Source organism: Vitis vinifera, chromosome 4, assembly GCF_030704535.1.
Source record: "Vitis vinifera cultivar Pinot Noir 40024 chromosome 4, ASM3070453v1".
Taxonomy (NCBI): domain Eukaryota; kingdom Viridiplantae; phylum Streptophyta; class Magnoliopsida; order Vitales; family Vitaceae; genus Vitis; species Vitis vinifera.
This window is the reverse complement of record NC_081808.1, coordinates 11,047,103-11,067,533: the sequence shown is the minus strand read 5'-3', so window position 1 is coordinate 11,067,533 and position 20,431 is coordinate 11,047,103. Positions and strand designations below refer to the sequence as shown.

The following is a 20,431-nucleotide window of genomic DNA, read 5'->3' as shown; positions in this document are numbered from 1 at the left end:
AAATTTTTGGGAAAATTACTAAACAGCCACCTGGGGGTGATGCTTACATAGAAGGGTCAACCTGTCAAGTGAAGAATTTCCAAAAAGCTTCTTCTTTTTTATAATAATCCAACAAGGGAAAGGAGAAATTACTTTTTCAACCACCCAAAAAACACCTCGATCCATGAAGTGAAGAATAGATTCGACATGCTTTATTTTTTTTTTCATTATTGTAAAACTATTTTCTTTTTAAAGGAATTAATTTAGAACTTGTAATAAGAAACGAAATGCTCATAGCTTTAACAATATAAATTTGACATATTAAATCCAATAGATTAAAGGAGATTTTGAGGAAAAAAAATGTTCATATTTATTGTATAGCATGTTGTCAATTTTTTTTCTAATCGATTGATATGAGTTTTGTTATTTTGGGTATAATGGTTGGAGTAAATTGGATTCTCATTTAAAAAGTTTTCACTATGGCTTTGTTGCTAAATGTCACACACACACACACAAATTTTGGGTCTAAGTTTTTGTGTTTGTGTAGCGCCTAAACACACACTAGGCCAGCCTTCTTCCAAACCACAAGGTACACACACAAATTATGGGGCTCTCCCCAACTTGTAACTTATTGATTTCCAACAAAATACAAGAGGCTCTCTGTAAAGACTCCTACTAGGTAGTTCACTTGCTTTTTAGAAGGTCAGACCCTCCTTTTATAAAGGTTGCACCGAGCAGTCCTAATCCTACTAGGAGACTAACTTTTGAGTCACTCTAACTCAAGCTCAACATATGCCAATTTGAGTAGGACTCCAAGTCCTACTCGATCTAAAACTCCCATGCTGACATCTCTCTATCTCCTTATGCATGAAGATTTAGTTTCCTATCCCAATTAGGAGTCTTCTCATGCTAAGAGTCTCTTTCTCTTCCTAGGTCTCAATCTCCCACTTTGACTAGAAGTCTCAGGTGATAGTAGTCTGTCTCATGCAATAGGAGTCTTGCTCATGTGATGCATCAGTTCACCATGCTTCCTACTGTAGGAGACTACACCTTGCTCAAGCCATCCCGATGCTAAGATGTGTCTACTCAAATCTGCCTGCACATGACTCATACTGTTGCATCTGTGTGTATTGGGCTCACACATCAAGGCCCTTACTGTTGAGGTTGTGGTCATTCCTATTACAGTGTGGTTCCTTAGTTCAAGGCATCCCATTCACATTCTCTCAATCCCCATGTCGTTGTACCCATAAATGGCACCACATCAAGGCACCGAGCCTGTGCATGTGTGTTAGTCTTTGCACGCTGACATGCCAGTCATGCTTGTGTGTTGTTGTTGCCCATGTGTGCCAACAACTAGCATATCATTTCGAGGCATCCATCCCACACGTTGCACTTTGCATTGCTCATAGGTGGCTCAAGGGGCAAAGGTGTTGCCCACATGAGGCCATGGTGTTGCCCACATGAGGCCATGGTGTTGACATGCTCATCTTGAGAGGCTGACACTAAACCACTTTGAAACAATATTGACAAAAAAAAAATTCATTTATTTCATACTTTTTTTAGACCAGTTTATTTGTATATTTATGAACCCGTTTAGAGTGTTATTGAAAAGTGAAATCACTTTGTTTAGGATCACTTTGTTTTCTTTTATGAATTTGTTATCTTTTGTATGAGTGTTACACTAGTATGACATGTTGGATACCATTTATTTTTAAAAAGGTTTTTATAAAACCATTACTTTTGTTATAAAATACAAATACATTACCATTGCACTACAATTATAATACAAATATATTAGCATTACAATATGTTACAATATATCCAATTCATAATATTGAATTGTATCTTACTCAACTAACATTTGTGGGTTACCATATTATATTCCTAGTATGCTTAATATTACAAAGCAACCTTCGAAACCAAATGAAGTAGCAATATAAATTCATAATGATTCAATGTTTTTACTAAAAATCAATTGATAAATTTTAATGCATCAAGTTGGTGATAGCAATTTAATGATATATAAATCGGCATCAATAAAATTACTTTTTTTTCTCAAAAAGAAAATATAGGTACAACAAATACACTACACTTACAATACTAATACACTAATATTATGATATATTATAATAATCTATAATTTTAAAATTTATTTAAGAACTAGTAGTTGTGGGCTACTTTGCTATATTCCTACCATTTCTAATGTATTACAAATATGCTTCTTTGTGATATAAAATATTTTTCAATTAATTATGATTATCATTAATTAATTTTATTTATGTTGCAACATTTGTCTTGGTTGTAATATTGTGAAATAAAATGATTTGATTCTCGTAGAAATAAGGCTTAATTGTCCATAGGAAAATAAACTTGAGAAATTCCATTTATGGTCACGAAAGAAGGGCGATTGTATCTAGTAAAAATAAACAAATATAATAAAAGGGTAGGCAAAGAAAAGACACATAGACTAGACAAGGGATGTCATATAATGATTTTGTTCAAAGACATGTGAACGGTTGAATATTAATCTAGATAGATACACATTTAATTACACCTTTTAGTTTGGTCCTTTTGCACTTCAACAAATAGATGAAGATGAAGACATGCATATGATGTTATCTCACAGTTATGATTATGTTTATATTTATGCACTAAAATGGATTCAACGAGTAGAAGTTGAAGAAGATATTAAAAATGTGCCAATTGGGAATTGATAAGTCATATATATACATTATTAGTTGTCATTTATTCCATGATACAAACTACATATTTTAATTATCTAAGTGTGTTATAAAATGTAGTTATAATATTAGAGAAGAGACACACAATTCAGTTGCATCAATGTCAAGCCAATAATGCCTCTAATATAGGAATTTCCCAAGGCTTCATACTCAAATATGTAGAGATAAAAGTTAGGCCACACAATTTCAATCCTCAACCTATTATTGTGAGTTGATATAGTTTTTTAATGCATATGAATTTAGAAATGCATCATATATGATGTCATTACTTGGTAGATTTCAATACAAATTCAAAAAGAATTCTCTTAAATGAATATTTATGTGTTTCTCAATGAATGGGTGCTTTTGGAGAATAACTACTCATTCAGTAGATAAAACTAAAGTTTTAAAAGTTCACATCTTTAATAATAGGCACAATTACTATGCAAATGTTGAGCATTCAAGTCAACTTTTAATACCAACAAGGAAAGGTGTTCGTATCATAGAGCAAGTTATAAGGTCAACCCCTAAATGTTTGCCCTATCAAATTTATAAAGATTTCAAAAGATCATATAATGTTTCATGAAGTTATAAGCAAGCTTGGAAATACGACGAAATTGCAAAGAAGAAAATATATGGTCTTCTTAAGAAATCATTGAAGTTGTTGTCTTGATTATGTGAGAGATTGGTGGACATTAACTCAAGGACGATTGTAAAATATATTAAACATAGTGAGAATATTTTGCAATTTCTCATTTCTCATTCTTTTTCAATTCAAGGGCTTTTAATGGATTGTCAACTTGTTATTGCAATTGACTCAACCCAAATCATGCATATTGTTATATCATGTGAAGGAAAACTTTAGTAGCTATGTGACCAAATATAATATGAAGGAAAAGAGAGATAAAAATGATGCATTGTTGTTACTGGATAGTGTTGTTTATGCTAGGTTAGATGATGATTATGTTGGAACCATGGAAAAATTGAAGACATGTAATAGTGAACTAGCGAAATAGGCTGAGGAGAACAATCCACAGCATTGAGCAATATCAAAGTTTGCCAAAAAAACGTTAAGATAAAATGACAATTAATCTTGTTATATCATTCAATGGTTGGCTAAAAGGAGAAACGTCATTATTCAATTTTCAACTTATTAATAGCACATATGAATAAGTTTGTTCATCTAGCATATGATCATATGGTTGTGACACAAAATTAGAAAGCACCAATTAGCCCAAAGACAAAGGAAATGTTATTGGAAAACATTATAAAGGGTGGTTCATTTCTTGTACATCCCTATGTTGGCGGTGTGTTAAAAGTATGGCGGTGTGTTAAGTTTGTTCATCTAGAATTGATATATTCTAAACACTTTAATTCACTTCTAAATCACAATATGCCTATAATTAATTTTGATGGATGTGTTTGTGATGCACTCACTTGTGCCTTTCACTTAAACCTATATGCTAAACATGGCCAATTGAAAAGCCTTGACACCATCAAATAGTCTCAATTTAGTGGCAAAAGAGTTGTCGTTTGTTCGCAATGTAAAGTTGCAGGCCATAATCAAGCTTTATGTAAAAATTCTTTACTTCTTCTATGATTTCAGTATTATGGTTGTATAATGGCATGGTAGTTCTTATCTTATATTTCCTTATGATTATATATATGATTTATAAAATTAATATTAGTAGGAAATTGTTTAGAAACTAAGTACTTGAATGTCATGACCATGACCTTTTTATTACATCTGTCAATATTTTGGAATTATGATTTTATCATTATTTAAGGTTGTTTAGATCCATGTTTTTAATGTATTTTAGAGGATAATTGTTAACTTTTATATGTTCTTTATCTTTGTTTTAAACATGTTGCACTGAAATAGAAGCTACATCATGACATCTTTTAATGTTTTATTTAGACATACAAGAAGTAATGATAAAGAGGGTGAATGGTGAATATCTACTATACTATAATTATATGATCAAATGTACATTGATGCACAAGACAACTATTAGAATTTCAAAATCAAAGATAATCGAAATATGTTAAATTTTTGTTGTTAGTATGCTAATACTAGATACAATTGTCATTTTTTTAAAATAGGCATCATTTTAAGGATTTGGTGATAGCAAGAACCGCTAAGAACTAGAAGACCTTGTTGAAAAAAGAAGAGGGCAAAAATATTTTAATAATAACTAAGTTAATAAAGAAAGTAATTTTAGTTAGGCTATTTCTTTTTTTCTTTTTTCTTTTTTTGTTGTATGTTTCAAAATTGATTAATCATATACTTACATCATGTCTACCGTGTTTTGGACTATATATGTAATGCTTTATATGTTTGTAGTTGGATATATTTGTATTTATATTTTTGAACATTATTTTTGTAATAGCTAATCAGGTTAAACATCTTAGTACTTAACCTTAAATATTTTTAATTACGGGCTAAAACTAGTTTAATGCTAATCAAGTTTAATTATAAGTTAAAATTTAATTAAGGTTATTTACAATTAATTAGTAGCTTAAACTTATTTATTAGATCCATAGGAATTACTTTTATTCAAAAAGAATGATAAACTGATTGGTAGGTGTTAAAGCATAAAAAGTAATGTTTTCAGAACCTAACCGATCATTGAACCAAAAAAGTTACCAGTTCACGGTTCGTTGGTCGAACTAATAGTCGAATCGATAACATCATAAATATAAAATTTATATATTATTAAAAATAAAAATAATATCATTTATATATTATTTAAAAATTAAAATTTTATTTGAAAAACATAAAATTATTTGAAAATCAAAAAACTAGTTTCAAATTAGAAGTTTATATTAAAGTCAAAATTTTAATTTAAAATTAGAAATTTTAAAAAAAAAATATTTAAAATTATATTCAAATTAAAATCACAAGTTTTAAAAATCATAAAATTAACAAATAACAAATATAAAATAAAATAAATTATAATGGAGATGAATAAGGAAAATAAAAATAAAAATTTGGAAAGAAAGAAAGAGATGCGCCATTGGAAAAAGAAATAGGAGGGATGGGAGTGGTGGCATAGCAATGCAAGGTTGAGAGGGATCAGAGGGCTAGGAAAAAAGAAGAGGGGCATGTAAACTAGAAACAAAAAAAACTGGGAAGAGGACACCAAGGGGCAAAGAAGAAAGAAATGGGGGAGGGGGCAACGAGTGGCTTAGGCAGGAACTCGATGGGGAAAGGAGATGGGGGCTTTTTTTAACCATTCGATTCACTTGAAACGGGTCAATGGCAAGAAGGCAGGCCGGTGGCAACTAGTGTTGGAGTAGGGGTAGCCGTAGGGTGTCGGCTGGGGTGTAGAGGGGTACTCAGCAAAACGACATCGTTTTGATGTGGTAATAAATAAATAAATAAATAAAATATTTGAACCATCCAATTCGGAGGAAATCGATCAGTTCGCACGGTTCGATTCCAATTCAAACATCCACCGAACCATACCAGAACCGTGATCGATCGACAGTTAGATCGACGATTGAACCATCTGGTCTGGTCCGATTTTTAAAACCATAATAAAAAGTTACAAATAGGGGAACTAAAGTTTAATTTGAAAAATATTAGTTAGTGTCAACCTTAGAACTTGCCACATTATGCTTACTTTTAGACCATATATAAAAGGTTTGTTGAACTTCATTGAGATATATGGCTATGCATAGGGAAGACTATTTATACACCTTAGTTTGACTTAAAACTTGTTGGCATGTATAGTTGAGAATATAAAAAATGTTTTATTCCCAAAAAAAATTTAGGCAGTTGTTTTAAGTGCAACATGCACCTCACCATATCCATAATTGTTTTATTTTTTCTCTCTGCAATTTTATTTTATTGCAGAGTGCACCTTGTTGTCAATTGATGCTAAATACCACATCTTTTTTTTCAAAAACAAAATCAACACAAACAAAATATACAGTACCTGTGATGTCCCACATCGGATATGGGAGAAAGTTCCTGACGCTATATATGTAAAGGTTCCTCTTAACCAAGTAGATGCGTTTTAAAGCTGTGAGGGCCCCTTAGGCCCAAAGCGGACAATATCTACACGGTTAAGAGCGGGCCATTACAAATGGTATCAGAGCCGATCCTCGACCCCGATGTGGGGGTTTGTTTGGTCCCGTAAGGGGTGTTTGTCTGTTTGGCCCCGCAATCCCATGGGACACAACAAGGACATTGTGTTTGCATTGGGGGGGGGGGGGGGGGGGGGGTGTTTGTGATGTCCCACATCGGATAGAGGAGAATGTTCCTGACGCTATATATGTAGAGACTCCTCTTAACCAAGTAGACACGTTTTAAAGCTGTGAGGGCTCCCTTGGACCCAAAGCGGACAATATCTACATGGTTGGGTGCGGGTCGTTATAGTACCCCAATCTATTCTCAAAATTTTGATGGTATGTCCACTTTGTTTTTCCACACAAGCTTTAACAATTTTGAAATTTCCACAACCATCTATCAGTTTCTTTAAAAAGTAAACCCAAGCCTTCCAACCAAAATCATCAATAAAAATTATAAAAATACCTATGATCTCCATTTGAGGGAAGCTCTAATAATCATAGATTAGAATTAATCAACTCAAGAAGTTTCCTAACTCTCCATGATTATTTTTTTTTTTTTGTAGAAAAAAAAAATCTTTATGCCTTTTTCCCAAAACACATGCTTCATAAACCTCTTTTGGAGAGTTAATAAAAGGCAACCCAATAACCATTTTCTTAGCAGCAAGTAATTTTAGACCTTCAAAATTTAAGTGTTAAAATGTGAGTGTCATACTGTAGACCCTCGTTTTGGTCTATATGGATTTGGAGATTTTTAGGGCAGCATAGGCATTTGGAGGATTTTTGGGCAGCACCACTTTGGAGGAGTTTTGGGCAGCATGCATGAGAGATAGGGGCAATGGGTTTTCTTTTTGGAATGAGGAAAATACATATTTTTTAAAGGGAGTGGGTGAGATGGGAAATGATGGGAAAGGACGGGCAGCAGTTGGGGGATTTGAGGGGGGAAATGAAAAAATCTAGGGAGGGAAAATCAAGAGAGGGGGCAGGTTTTATTTGGGGGGAGAAAAGGAAAGATGACGGGGGGGAAAAAAGTTTTTTTTTGGAAGAGAAACAGGGGAGCCGCTAGAGGTTTTTTGTTGGCAACTAAGATGTTTTGGGGCTAGTTGGGATGAAGACATTTTCAGGTAAGCCCATTGTGATCCATACTTTTTTTATTTATTTATTTCGGGTATCATTTCACTGGATGTTTTAGCTCACTGTCGGGTTTGGATTTTGGTTCTGGGGCTTGGTTTTTGGTTTTGTTTTTTTTTCTTTTTTGCCTTTGGGTAATGGGATTTCCGTCTGTTGAAAAGTGATGAGAATGGGGAACACATGATCTCATCTGGTTATGATGCAAAACTAGCTCCCCGAAGAATGATCAAGAGACACTAGAGCTCCAAATACATAATCTACATAAACAAACTGCTATTGATCTTGATCTGCTTACGGAATAAGTCTTTAAAGTTAGAGAAGGGCGCGCAATTTGGGCACGTGTTTAGAATTACAAAGAAGGAAGAGCCAAAAATTCAAAAAAGCTCACTGCCCAATTCATTGTCCTTGAAACCCGGAAAAACAGGGTAAAATTTACAAACTAAAACTTAAAAAAAAAATCAGGGGATCAATACCAAAATGCCCTTGAGTTGTTCCCTTATTTACCATTCTCACCCATTTTAAGCTGGCTCATACCCATTTTAAACTTAGTCCATTTGATCGTTTTATTTTTTTTAAGTAATTTCCATGTTTCCAATTTACCTAATTTAATTTTTTAAAGTTCTAATTTCTCGATAAATTTTCAAAAATTTCAATATTCACGCTTATTTATTTAATCATTATTTTCGTTATTATTATTATTATTATTTAAAAAAAAATTCAATCTTTAAATAACTCTTCGAAATTCCGATCTCTAAATTTAAATTTCAATTTTCATATCAATTCATTTAATCATTATCATTTTTTTTATTTTTTTATTTGTTTTTTCTTAAATCCAATCTTTAAATAACTCTTCAAAATTCTGATTTCTAATTTTAAATTTCAGTTTCCGAAATTTTAATTTTCACATCAATTTATCTAATCATCATTATTTTGTTTATTTATTTTAAAATTCCACTATTAAACAATTCTTTAAAATTTCGATTTTCAAATTTTATTTCCAAAATTCCAATTCTTAAATTTAATTCCCAAGACTCCAATTATCATATAATCTTCCGGACTTCAATTTTCAAATAAATTTCAAAAATCCAGTTTTCACTCGAACAATTTTAATTCCACTTTGGTTTTCAAATAATCTTCTTTTTCTCTTAATTTTATATAAGCATGAATGTCATTTTCATAATTTCAGAATAATGAAATTTGTGAGATTAATTCGTACAAGATCAATCGGGCTTTGGTGGGGGCCCCACATACGTGATTTTATGATTGATTGATTTATTTATTGATTTGTTTGTCACGCACGATTGATTTATTCCACTCTATGACATGCATGTGATAATTCTGTGTTTAATTGCTAACATTCGATTTCATTGAAGTAAACCGGTTCATCACTCAGGTACATTCTTTGCCTCTCCTATTCATTCAATTATTTTGTTTTGAGTAATATTTATCTGGTATCATGCTCGATTAATCAATTGCCATGATTGCTTCATTTTGTTAGTAGAGACCCACTTTAAGGACTTAGAGGGGTGCTACAGTCCTTACCGTACCTTCCTGATAAGTAACCTGACCCCCGAACCCGATCCGGTTTTTCACAGACCACCTTTTCCAAAGTAAGGAGTCACACTTAGGGTTTTTCTTTCTTATTTTGTTTACCCTTTAAAAATAAAACAAAAATAAGTGGCGACTCCAAGTCATTTTTTTAACCAATTAAATCATTTTTCAAAATAAAAATCAAGCTCGCCATCGAGTGGGGAACGCATGAGCCGAAATGCGGGATCCACACATACCCAATTTTTATCATCAATTATAGAAAAAAAAAAAAGCAATGTAAACTTCAAGAATTAATATTTAATGAAAATAAATATTTTTTACCTTTTCTATTAATCCTTTCTAATCATTATTAATGGTATAGACGCCCTTATAGATCTATATACCATACATTTTTTCTTAAAGTTGGCCCATACTTTATAGATTTTGATGAAGACTTGGAACATATAAAAAATTGGAAATAAATTTCGGGATCCATCCTTCAATTTAATTGAAATTTTACATGTACCCTGAACCAATACTATTGTGTCATTCCTGACCCTTGAATTAAAAGTTTCATCTAACTTGGAAAACACATGATTATTGCAACTTATATCCAAAAACCATGTACTTTTGTTTTCTTTCTTTACATACAATAAGCTAATAACAAGGTCTTTGAATTTTCAACTTTGCCTTTTATAGCATTAGCCTGAAATTCTTCTCATTTGGTCTCCTAGCCCTACATTCTGTCTTGTAATTATTAGGTTAGAACCCTTAAAAGCAAGACATAATACAAAAATAAATGGATTATTCTAATTCTCTTTTTTTTTTTATCTCATTTATGCATTATATATGTTGAGTATTCAAGCTTGACATATCTTGCATTATAAATGACTTAGGTGTATTAGAAGTTACACGAAATATCCAAGTCATGTTTCCTTGCAAGTAAATGGTTTGTTCACAACTAGTTCATGAACGTAGGCAATCCATTTGAGGTTTTAGTCAACTACCTCTTAATTTGAGGAATGATTGGTCTTAGTCATCGAAGTGGGGTTCCCTATTAGGATTAAGCCCCTAAAAGCAAGACATGATGTAACAAAGTCAAACTTGACTATTCCCTTGTTATCCCTTTTATGCATTGACATTGGTTTGAGCATTCAACTCATATCTCTTACATTGTATAGGGCTTAGATACATTAGGAGTTGCACAAAGGATACAAGTCATGGGTTCCTTGTAAGTAGATAAGTTGTCCATAGTTAGTTCATGCATTTAGGTAATCCAATAGAGACTATAGTGCACTATCTCCTAATTGGAATGATGACTTATCTTGGCCATCTAGATGGGTTTCCTAGAGTGAGTATACTAGTGTGTGTGATATACAATGAACAAGACCTATAGTGAATCATGACGTAAGGTTATCAATTGTCATGATTCACTAAGCTACTATATTGCATGGACTCTCAACCTTGAGAGGATGGTAAGTCTATGCCAAAATCAATCAAAGAATTAAGCCTATAGGTGGGACCCTAAAGAGGTCATATTTCCTTAAGGATTAGATCATTGTTGATGGAAGTTGGTAGCAACAAGTATTCTTAACAGCAGTACCATGATATCTCATGGGATTGCGATAGTGTGTCTCCTTGGGTGATCCAAAGGACAAGTGATCATAAAATTTGTGGGCATAGTAATTCCTTTAGTAGAATTTGGCATATGCTCCTTGGAGTTAGAGTATGTTAGTTGATCACATAATAAGTGGAACCTGTAACTCAAGGATTAGAGAGGTAATCTTTATAGGTGGTAGTACTACCTTGTCAGATTACAAAAACCAATTAATGAGGAGTCTGCATACAGTGGATAGTAGGTCACCGACTCAAGCTTCATCTCATTGTTATTTACATAGGGTACTGGAGTTCAATTAATTCTATGAAGTGGGATATTGAATGAACTTCAAAATTAGATTCTGAGGGAGCCAATAGTCCTATGGGTCTCAATGGTCCCTATTCTAAGCTCATATACCATGATGACATGGTTTATGAGGGTTATATTAACTCTAAGTTCACTCTTGTGCATAAAGGCATTTTGGTAATTATGCAAGGTTGTACCAGGGATAGTGAACAAGGTCTATACATTGGGCTAATTGATTAATTAGACAGCCTTGTTGCATTAATTAATCAATTAAGATTCGTGTGAGGCTAAATTAAGTTACTCAAGCCTTAGTGGACTCAAGTCACTTAAGCCCAATAAGGTAACCCTATAAATACCCTTTGGGTTAAGGTTTCCATGGCTTTGGATACTCGTCTTCACCTTTAGAGAGAGAAACAAAAAAGTCTAGGTTTCCACCATTCCCAAGCCCATACTTCGGAGTGCTAAGATCATGGTTTGAGTCATTGAGCGAGAGATCTTAGGTGAACGAAACCTCTAAACTATTCAAGCATATTCTACACCACAAAGAATTAACCTAGAACATCCAAATCCAAGTATGAGTACTACATCTCTATGTCTATAGTTAATAATGGTTTTTATTTTCATTTTATTCCATGTGATAAATTTAGAGATGCTTAGGGATAGAGGCATGCACTCTATGAGATCCAAGACCTAGGAATGAAGTTATCCAGCCCTAACATTACCATGGTAAGTGCACTAGCATGTATGGTTATACATTGGATAGGAACACTAAGGTAAGTCATGGCTTTGGCTATCAGATAGTCAAAACCTCACCAAGCTACTATACTGTGTGGACTCAAAACCTTGAGAGGATAATGGGCTTGTGTTAAAGTTTGTAGCAACTTTGACCTATGGATGAAACCCTAAGGTGGGCATATATTCCCTATAGATTGGGTCATTGTTGATAAAGGTTGGGTACAATAAGTATTCTTAATAAAGGTATCATGATATCCTATAAGTTTAAGATAGTGTGTCCCCTTAAGTGATCTTAAGGACATGTAATCATGAAAAATGTGGCCATAGTAATTCCTCTAACAAAATTTGGCATATGCTCTTTATGAGTTAGAATATGTCAATTAATCACATAATATGAGAATTTATAACTTAACGATTAGATAGGTTATCTTTAGAGATTGATAGCATATACAGTTAGGATAACATGACATGATGTAACATATTTGGGATTTATTATTTATTTAATGATATTCCTACTGAGAACTTCAGATTACTCTGTTTCTAGGCCCTGGATCATATAAGGTGCATGTTATCTACCCTAGGCTTCTTTAAATCTAATCCTGGTGGAAATAAGGCTTTCAAAAACCAATATGATACCCAAATCTAGAGAATGTAAAAACCATACCTAGATCTAGATGTTTCAATTCTAAACGGGTTAAGAATGGAAAGCATCGTAGAACTCGTAAGCCTTATTCTACTTGATATCTCTTCACAATCGTCTATATACGAGAAAAAGTGTAGGTTTTTCTCTTCTTCCTTAAGGATGGCTAAGGTTTCTCTCTAAAGACTCTCTGGAAGAAGATAGGCAAAATAGTGAACCCCAACCCCTAAAGGAGGCATTTATAAGGATCCTTATTGGGTATAAGTGACTTGAGCCCAAATTGGGTTTGGGTCATCTAGTCCAACCCATCTAGGTCTTAATTAATTCATTAGCCCTATTGGGCTCAAATAATTAATTAGTTCGAACCAAAAAGACAATTCATAAGATCTAGTGTAATCTTATGCTTTTACCAAAATGCCCTTATGCACACTTATGAGCCAAAAACCCAAAATCCTCAAAATATTGAGTGGGGACCACTAAGACCAATAGAAAATTGCTAGCTCCCTCAGAATTTAATTCTGAATTTGATTCAACACTCTACTAAAGAGAATAAATTACACTCTAATATCCCATGAAATTACAATAATTTGAAGCTAGGGTCCATACCCTACTATCCACTACATGCAAACTCCCTATGAATTAGTGTTTGTAATCAACAGGGTATTATTATCAATCTATCAAGATTACCTCTCAAATCCTTAAGTTACAGATCCTCCCATTATATAATTAATTGACATACTTTAGCTTAAAGGAGCATATGTCAAATTTCCACTAAAAGAAATGTTATGACCATGGTTTTCTTGATCACATGTCCTTTGTATCACATAAGGAAACATAATATCTCAATCTCATGAGATATCATGGTACCTCTATTGAGAATACCTATTGTCATCAACCTCCATCAATAGTGACCAAATTCGTAGGGATATATGACTATATTAGGTGATGTTTGTTTTTTTGGCTTTTTGCTGAAAACTATTTAGTTTTAGAATTTAGGTTGTTTGTTTTTTTACTTTTTCATGACTTATTATAAACTTTTTACTAAATAGAAAAAGCCAAAATATGTGGCTTTTTCTAAATAGAAAAAATAACACAATGGTTTTTTTTACTTTTTAATACTTAATAGAAATAAAATACTACAAAAACAAACAACCTAATATTTAATACTATTAAGTATTAAGGTTCTATTTAGAATTAAGTAAAAAAACAAACACCACCTTAGAGTCTCCATGGGTTAAAGCCTCTTGAAGAAATTGGCACAAGTTCAATATCATCTTAAGGTTAAAAGCTCATACAATATAGTAGATTGATGAATCATTACAATTGATAACTTTACATTATGATTCATTGTAGATTTTGTCCATTGTTTAACCATACATACACACTAATGCACTCACCATGAAAAAGCCTATCCCGATAGCCAAGACAATTTACCTTATATTATTTAAAATACTTATCAAAATTTTTTTTAAAAAAAAATTAAGGTTATGTTTGGTTGTTGAAAAATGTAAGGGAAAAATAATAGAAAGAAAAAGTTGAGGAAAATAAAAAATGAAGAAAAATAAAAAATAAATTTAAAATCAATAAATTATTTTATATACTAATTCAAATTTATTTTACTTATTTTTCCTCTTCTTTGTAAATATTAAATAATTTAAAAATATATAAATTTCTATCTAATTTTAATTATATTAAATTTTTTTTCCTATTTTTCATATTGAATCCAAATATAAGAAAATTATTTTCCTTATCATTTTTTTTTCTTTACTATTTCTCGAGAATCAAACATAGGCTAAAAATATTTTGAAAAAAAAATTTATATTTTACATAAGACTTTCTATTTTTTAGATTTAAAAATAAAAACTCTTATACAAAATATAAAAATTCTTACAAAAAATATTTACCATATATTCTTATAAATGCTTATCAAAATTCAATAAAAATGTTCATATTTTATATAAGAATTTCCTTTTATAAAAAAAAACAAAAAATAAAAACTACATCCAAATTACACCTACATAACTCACTTTCTTCAAACTTAGAAAATCTTTTTCCTCTCATTCCCAAATATTTTTTCTCTCTTTTTTCATAACACCCAAACATAAAAAAAAATATATTTTTTTAATATTTTCTTTTTAAATAGAGTATCAGAAAATAATCCATAATCCATGACCCATCTCTCATCGATCCTCACTGTGGATAACATAACATCGAAAGAACAGAAAACACCCCCTTGCCAGCGTGTCCAAAATGGCCATTGTAGTAGTACCTTCCCCACATACAACATATAAGAGGCCTGTAAATAAACCATGATCGAAAATGCTGCACTTTATGTAAATTTATCCTCCAATCATAGGTGTCCAGGACATTACCAGAATTAGAGTGTGATCAAGGATTCACATTTCAACAAAGGCAAAAAGAATTAAAAAGGAATATAAAAGCTAATTCCGAAAGGCCAAAAGAGATTGCAAGTAAAGGAGTAGGGTTATGGATTTGAACAGATGAGGGGAAAAGGTAGTACTAGTAGAAGTAGAAGAGACTTTGCAAAGCTTCAGAAATGGCTGCCGTTTTACTGCCCCATTTTCTTCTTTAACGGTACCTGAATCAGTTTCTGAATCTGTCAAAAAAAAATCTATGCACTAAAAGGGAAACTGCGCTCTAGGGGATTTCTTTCCAGTGAGAGACGCTACAAGCAAAGGCGGATCCTCTGCTCCTCCCTCTCGTTCCCAATTATTATTGATGACTGGGTGTCTCTCTCTGCCAAACATCTTTTATATGGCATAAACCCCTTCACACACTTGTCCGTGTTTGTTCTTCCTCTAGAGAAGGCTGATCTCTCGCTCAACTTTAACTCGAAAGCTGAGTCTGATTCTTTTTCCATCGTGTCTAAATAAGGTTGGTGGCTCTGGGTTTCAACATCCCAATTTGTATCACAATTGCCCCCCTCGTTCACTGATCCAGTATTTGACCCTGTCCAAGATCCTTCCTTCTGAATCTCTTTGTCATGAGTTTCAGCAAATTTTGTGTCTTCATGTGCTTTGATCGAGTCCTGATGATGGAGCGGAAGGAAAGGAATTGGTATGCCCCCATAAAAGGTCCACCATGGCAGGGGAGCAGTGGTACCAGCTTCTACACAATTTGAATCCTCTTTCTGGAAATGCATGTAATAGAAAGCCCCTGATGGTTGAGGTTGCAAATGACTCCATGAAAAACTTGAATTCTCGGGAGAAGATTCTGTGGGTGTTGAGTTCCATGGTAATGTTTCAACATGCATTCCCTCGTTATTAATGTCTGAAGGCTGAGACTTAGAGGTTGTTGGAGAAGATGGCCTGTGGGAATCTGTCACTAATACAGTCCTCCCAAATAGCTTAAGAGTTCGGGTGGATGCTTCCTCGACCGAACATTCTTTAGCAAATATTTCCTGTGGAAACAACTCGAACTTCTGGAGATTCCAACCAAACCCAAGGAACAAAGTCAAAATCCAAATGAAGATTTTGTTAGGATTAATAGAACAAAAACGTGAATGTCAATGGCTTACCATGGGTAAAGGTTCATCCGGAACAGAGCTAGATGTCGTTAAGACCGGGGATGGAGATGCATTTTCCTCGGTTGGTGGATTGAGTTCAGGGAGAAACATTCTATCTGGGTTGACACCAGCCGCAGATGAAACTGGAGATGGGCTACCATTCTGTGTATTTGAAAGTGTGGAACCCAGTGTCTCTGAACCAACTGCTGATAATACTGATGTGGGGGACTGGTTTTCTTGTTCTGAAGCCGAAAAATTTGGTGATACAGATCTCACTGGCGGCTCAAGAACTGAGATTCCTTTTCTAAGTGGGTGCACCAGTTTACGGGGATAAGGGTGAACAGGTTTTCGTTTTGGTCTGGGAGGAGGAATCTCAATAGGTTCTGCTGAGTTTGTGTTGCCACCACTTGTTTCCCGAACCACCTAAACCACAAAGGGCAGAAATTGGAATCAGAATGACAAGCAGCACTAACATACACACCTAAACATGCATGCCTCTGGATTATAAAAGCTTTAGCTTACTTTAAAAAGGATGGCATACAGATATTATGGTAGAGAAGATGTACTGGAAGAAGAGCAATAAACCTTAGAGAAAAACTTCTGGGCATGGCTTCGAATCTGAACTGCAGTCTTGGTGCCCACATGCTCTGTAGAAAAACAGTTATTTCAATGGATGCTCAAAGAGGGGGAAGGGACTGGGGGTGGGTTGGGATGTAGATGGGGCTGAGAATAAAGAAGTTTTCTCCAAGTTTTTTTACCTTCTATACGCCTCCAAGCCCGACCATACAGCTTTAAAGCTTCAAGAAACTTCTTATGCTCTTCTTCAGTCCATCTTTCTCTTTGTTTGGTAATTGTGTATGGTTTCCTAGCCTATGACACAGAAAAAACACAGAAAGGAAAACTGAATACCAAAATAATAATGGTCATAACAATCTCAAATGAAGATATTAAATCAATTATCTCCTAAACAGATTGCTAAAAAAGAATAGAACCTTGGGAGCCAGGTCATCTCTGCAAGAAAATTGCTCCTTCAGCTCAGCAGCAGTTAAAGAATGAGTCCCAGCATCCAATGAAATTAGATTACCAGCTGATAGAAAGGTATTTGAACGACTACCTCCACTTTGATCCTAAATTCAAAAGGGAAAACAAAAGAGATTAGAAGAGTCCCCATTTTTTCAACCAGTGTACAACATTTAAGAGATTTTTAAAGGAAAAAAATCAGAGTGTTCTGAACCAATAGCCCTAAATAACAGGCTAGTCCTATTACTTTGCATGTGTTATTCCTAAATTACTTTGAAATTCCCATATCATTGTTGCTTATAATCTCAAATTGTATTCATAGTTTCTGAAAACCATCTACCTCCTGCAACACAAATTCATGCATGATTTCTTCTTCCATATTATTTTCGAACTTTAGCCATGGCCATTGGTGTCTATACTTTTCCAAGGACGCTTAAGCCAATAAATAAATTTAGAATCATGATCTAATCCAAAATCCTAATTAACAAACCAATAAATCACTATCCACCACTGGCTACCTAAAATCAAGTGTGTTTTTTGCAAAGCAAATCAGGCTAGACTCAGAGGCTGCTTCCTTCATGACACTTTCCAGAGTTCCAAATTCAAGAATATCCCTAGGCACAAATAACTTACTGAATTAGAACACATTAACGAACGACAGTTCGTACTGAATCAGAAACAAATTAAGTTGGATTTCCGCATAAGCAAAGCCACATGTGTGAGCTGAAAACTGTTTATTCCTTGAATGTACTTTATTTCTCAAAATCCACATGGATCCAATAATAACTAGGAAAAATAGATAATATCATATAAGAAATATCTTCATTTCCGTTTGTTTCAATGGAAAATGAAACTTCGAAGAACAGTAGGCTAAACAATCCCTCTAAACCCCTAATTTTTTGGACGATCATACAATTTGTTACTATGCAAACACAAAAGCAACTTGAGAATCAAGATCCAGTCCAATTAAAAAAAAAATGATGAATAAAGATGGAAGAAAGAAAAAATAAAGGGGGAATAATAACTAGAGATTAAAAGAGTCCGAATGATGATAAACTATATTTACAATTGACCTTAATTCATCAATTTAGAAATAAACTTCAAAGCAACCAGAAAAAAAGCATCAACAAATGGATAACCAGTTCTCTATCAATCAAACATCAAAGCAGCCGAGGACTTTTCTTTTTGCCTTCTTTTTCCAAATATGCACAAAACCGTTGAAGCATAACAGAAAGGTTATAAATTCTGAAAGATTACATACCTCAACAGTCATGGCTGCAGATCTCCTTTTTTTTTTTCCCTTGGCCTTCTTCGAACTAGCAGTCCTTTTTCTATATCTTCAGCATAATCAAAATACAAAAAAAATCAATTAATTTGTACGGGAATGGACTCATTCTGATCCGTACAAGTCATCTAAGAAGGGAACTTGTATTTTTTCTTCGCTTCCAGCTGACTTCCAGCTCAAATGCCCAGAAAAAGTCTTAAAACTAAACAATCAAGACGACTTCAGGCCAGATGATGCATAGGACGACTTCCGATTCAGCGACAACAGCTTGTTCTTCAAGATCGACGCTTCCTGTTATCTTCCAACCAACATAGATTCCACGAAATCGGTTTTTTTTTAATCTTCCAAGGGGAAATTTGAGATGTATATGGATTGATTGTGAAAGAGTAGGAAGAGGGAAAATATGACTTTCCGGTGGCCGAAAAGAACCGCAAGGCCCGCCACAAAGCCAGATGTCAATTTGTGCTTGGGTAGAAGCTCTTGTAGAAAGAGCAGATGTAGTTGGAGAGAGAAAGGAGTGAGAACAGGAGAGAAGAGAAGAGAAGGGAAGAGAATAGAAGCGAATTGGAGAGGAGAAAGTTTGCGACGCAGAAGGAGGAGAAGAGAAACACAAGGAGGGACACTATTGAATATCTGGCTTGTGAGAAAAAGAAGAAAGCAAGGGTCGCCACGTCAGAGGCTATTTTCTTTTTGTTTTTTTTTTTAATTTTATTTGTACAGAAAGGTCGAGAAACCGATGGAATCTTGTGGCTCACGTCGAAAGACTGCTCAGACACGTGGCGTTCATTTGTCCTGTCTCCCGCTTTTTCATATTCAGCTTGTTTAATTCGGTGCCTGAAATTGTGTTTAGATACACTCGCTCTACTCGCGTCTCCACAAACATACCTGCTACTCGCCTTCCCTTCATTCATCCCTACTCCCCACCCTCTTTCTCTTTAGGGGTTGCAAAGCGGCGGTGCGGGTTCGGGTCGCGCCTAACCTATTCCAAATTTCCAACTATGTTTATTCAAAATAATTTTTATTTCACTTGTCCCATTTGCTTGTGTAACTTTATTTTTTAAAAATAATTATTTTTTTCAAAGAAATTTAAATTTATTTAATTATATTAAAATAATATATTTTATAAATAATTAAAACAATCTAATTTTTTATAACTTATTTTATTGAAAAGTATTTTTTTAGTATTATCATATATATTAAAAATAAAAAAAATAAAAATTAAATTAAATTAATTTTATATATAATTAGAGTGGGATAAGATAATATACGAATCAGTCTTGAGTTAAAAAAAAAAATTTTAAATCCGTTTATTTAAATTTCACACTCTTTTTATTAGAGTTAGAACATGTCGAATACAAAAAAAAACTCGTCTTATTATCATTTTTATTCTCATTTTCTCAATTTTAATCTTCATCAAAATTACTTATTAGTTCTTTTTCCTTTGGTTGTATTTAAGAGTAATTTTAAGAAAAATAGAAGTATGTTTTATAATTAAAAGTACTTTGTTAAAAAAAAATTAAAGATTTAACAAACCTTTAAAATTATTTTTAAAATTTAACGAAGTAATTGGAGTGAATCTTAAACCATCACTATTCTTTTAAAAATATTTTTATATTAAAAGAATTATTAAAATACTTTTTTAAATTTTTAATAAAAAGATTGTTAAAAAGGTTTTGTTAATTAAAGTAAATAGTTGATTTTTATGGAGGTGGATCAACGGTTGAATTTGGAAAGAGCCCAGTTTGGTAAAAAAAAAAAAAAGATAATATTGACTGTACAGGTGGCAGAAGATGATTAGGTAAAACGTAGCTCTTACAGGATGACAGAAGTGACCTAAAAGGAATAGTAGAGGTGCGGTGGGCGAGTACATGAATTACGTACGCAAGTG

At 33.2% G+C, this 20,431-nt stretch overlaps 1 protein-coding gene across 1 annotated transcript; it reads right to left on the bottom strand.

The window, feature by feature from the left end:
• Positions 1-15,022: 15,022 nt before the first annotated feature.
• LOC100263252 (protein REVEILLE 1) lies at positions 15,023-19,219 on the bottom strand. The gene is made up of 6 exons (XM_002267940.5): positions 18,520-19,219; positions 17,231-17,365; positions 16,997-17,108; positions 16,824-16,885; positions 16,251-16,661; positions 15,023-16,154 (listed from the first exon to the last, which is right to left on the bottom strand). Exons 1-6 carry the CDS (start codon positions 18,529-18,531, stop codon positions 15,399-15,401), a joined length of 1,488 nt encoding a protein of 495 aa, XP_002267976.2. The 5' UTR covers positions 18,532-19,219; the 3' UTR covers positions 15,023-15,398.
• Positions 19,220-20,431: the final 1,212 nt, after the last annotated feature.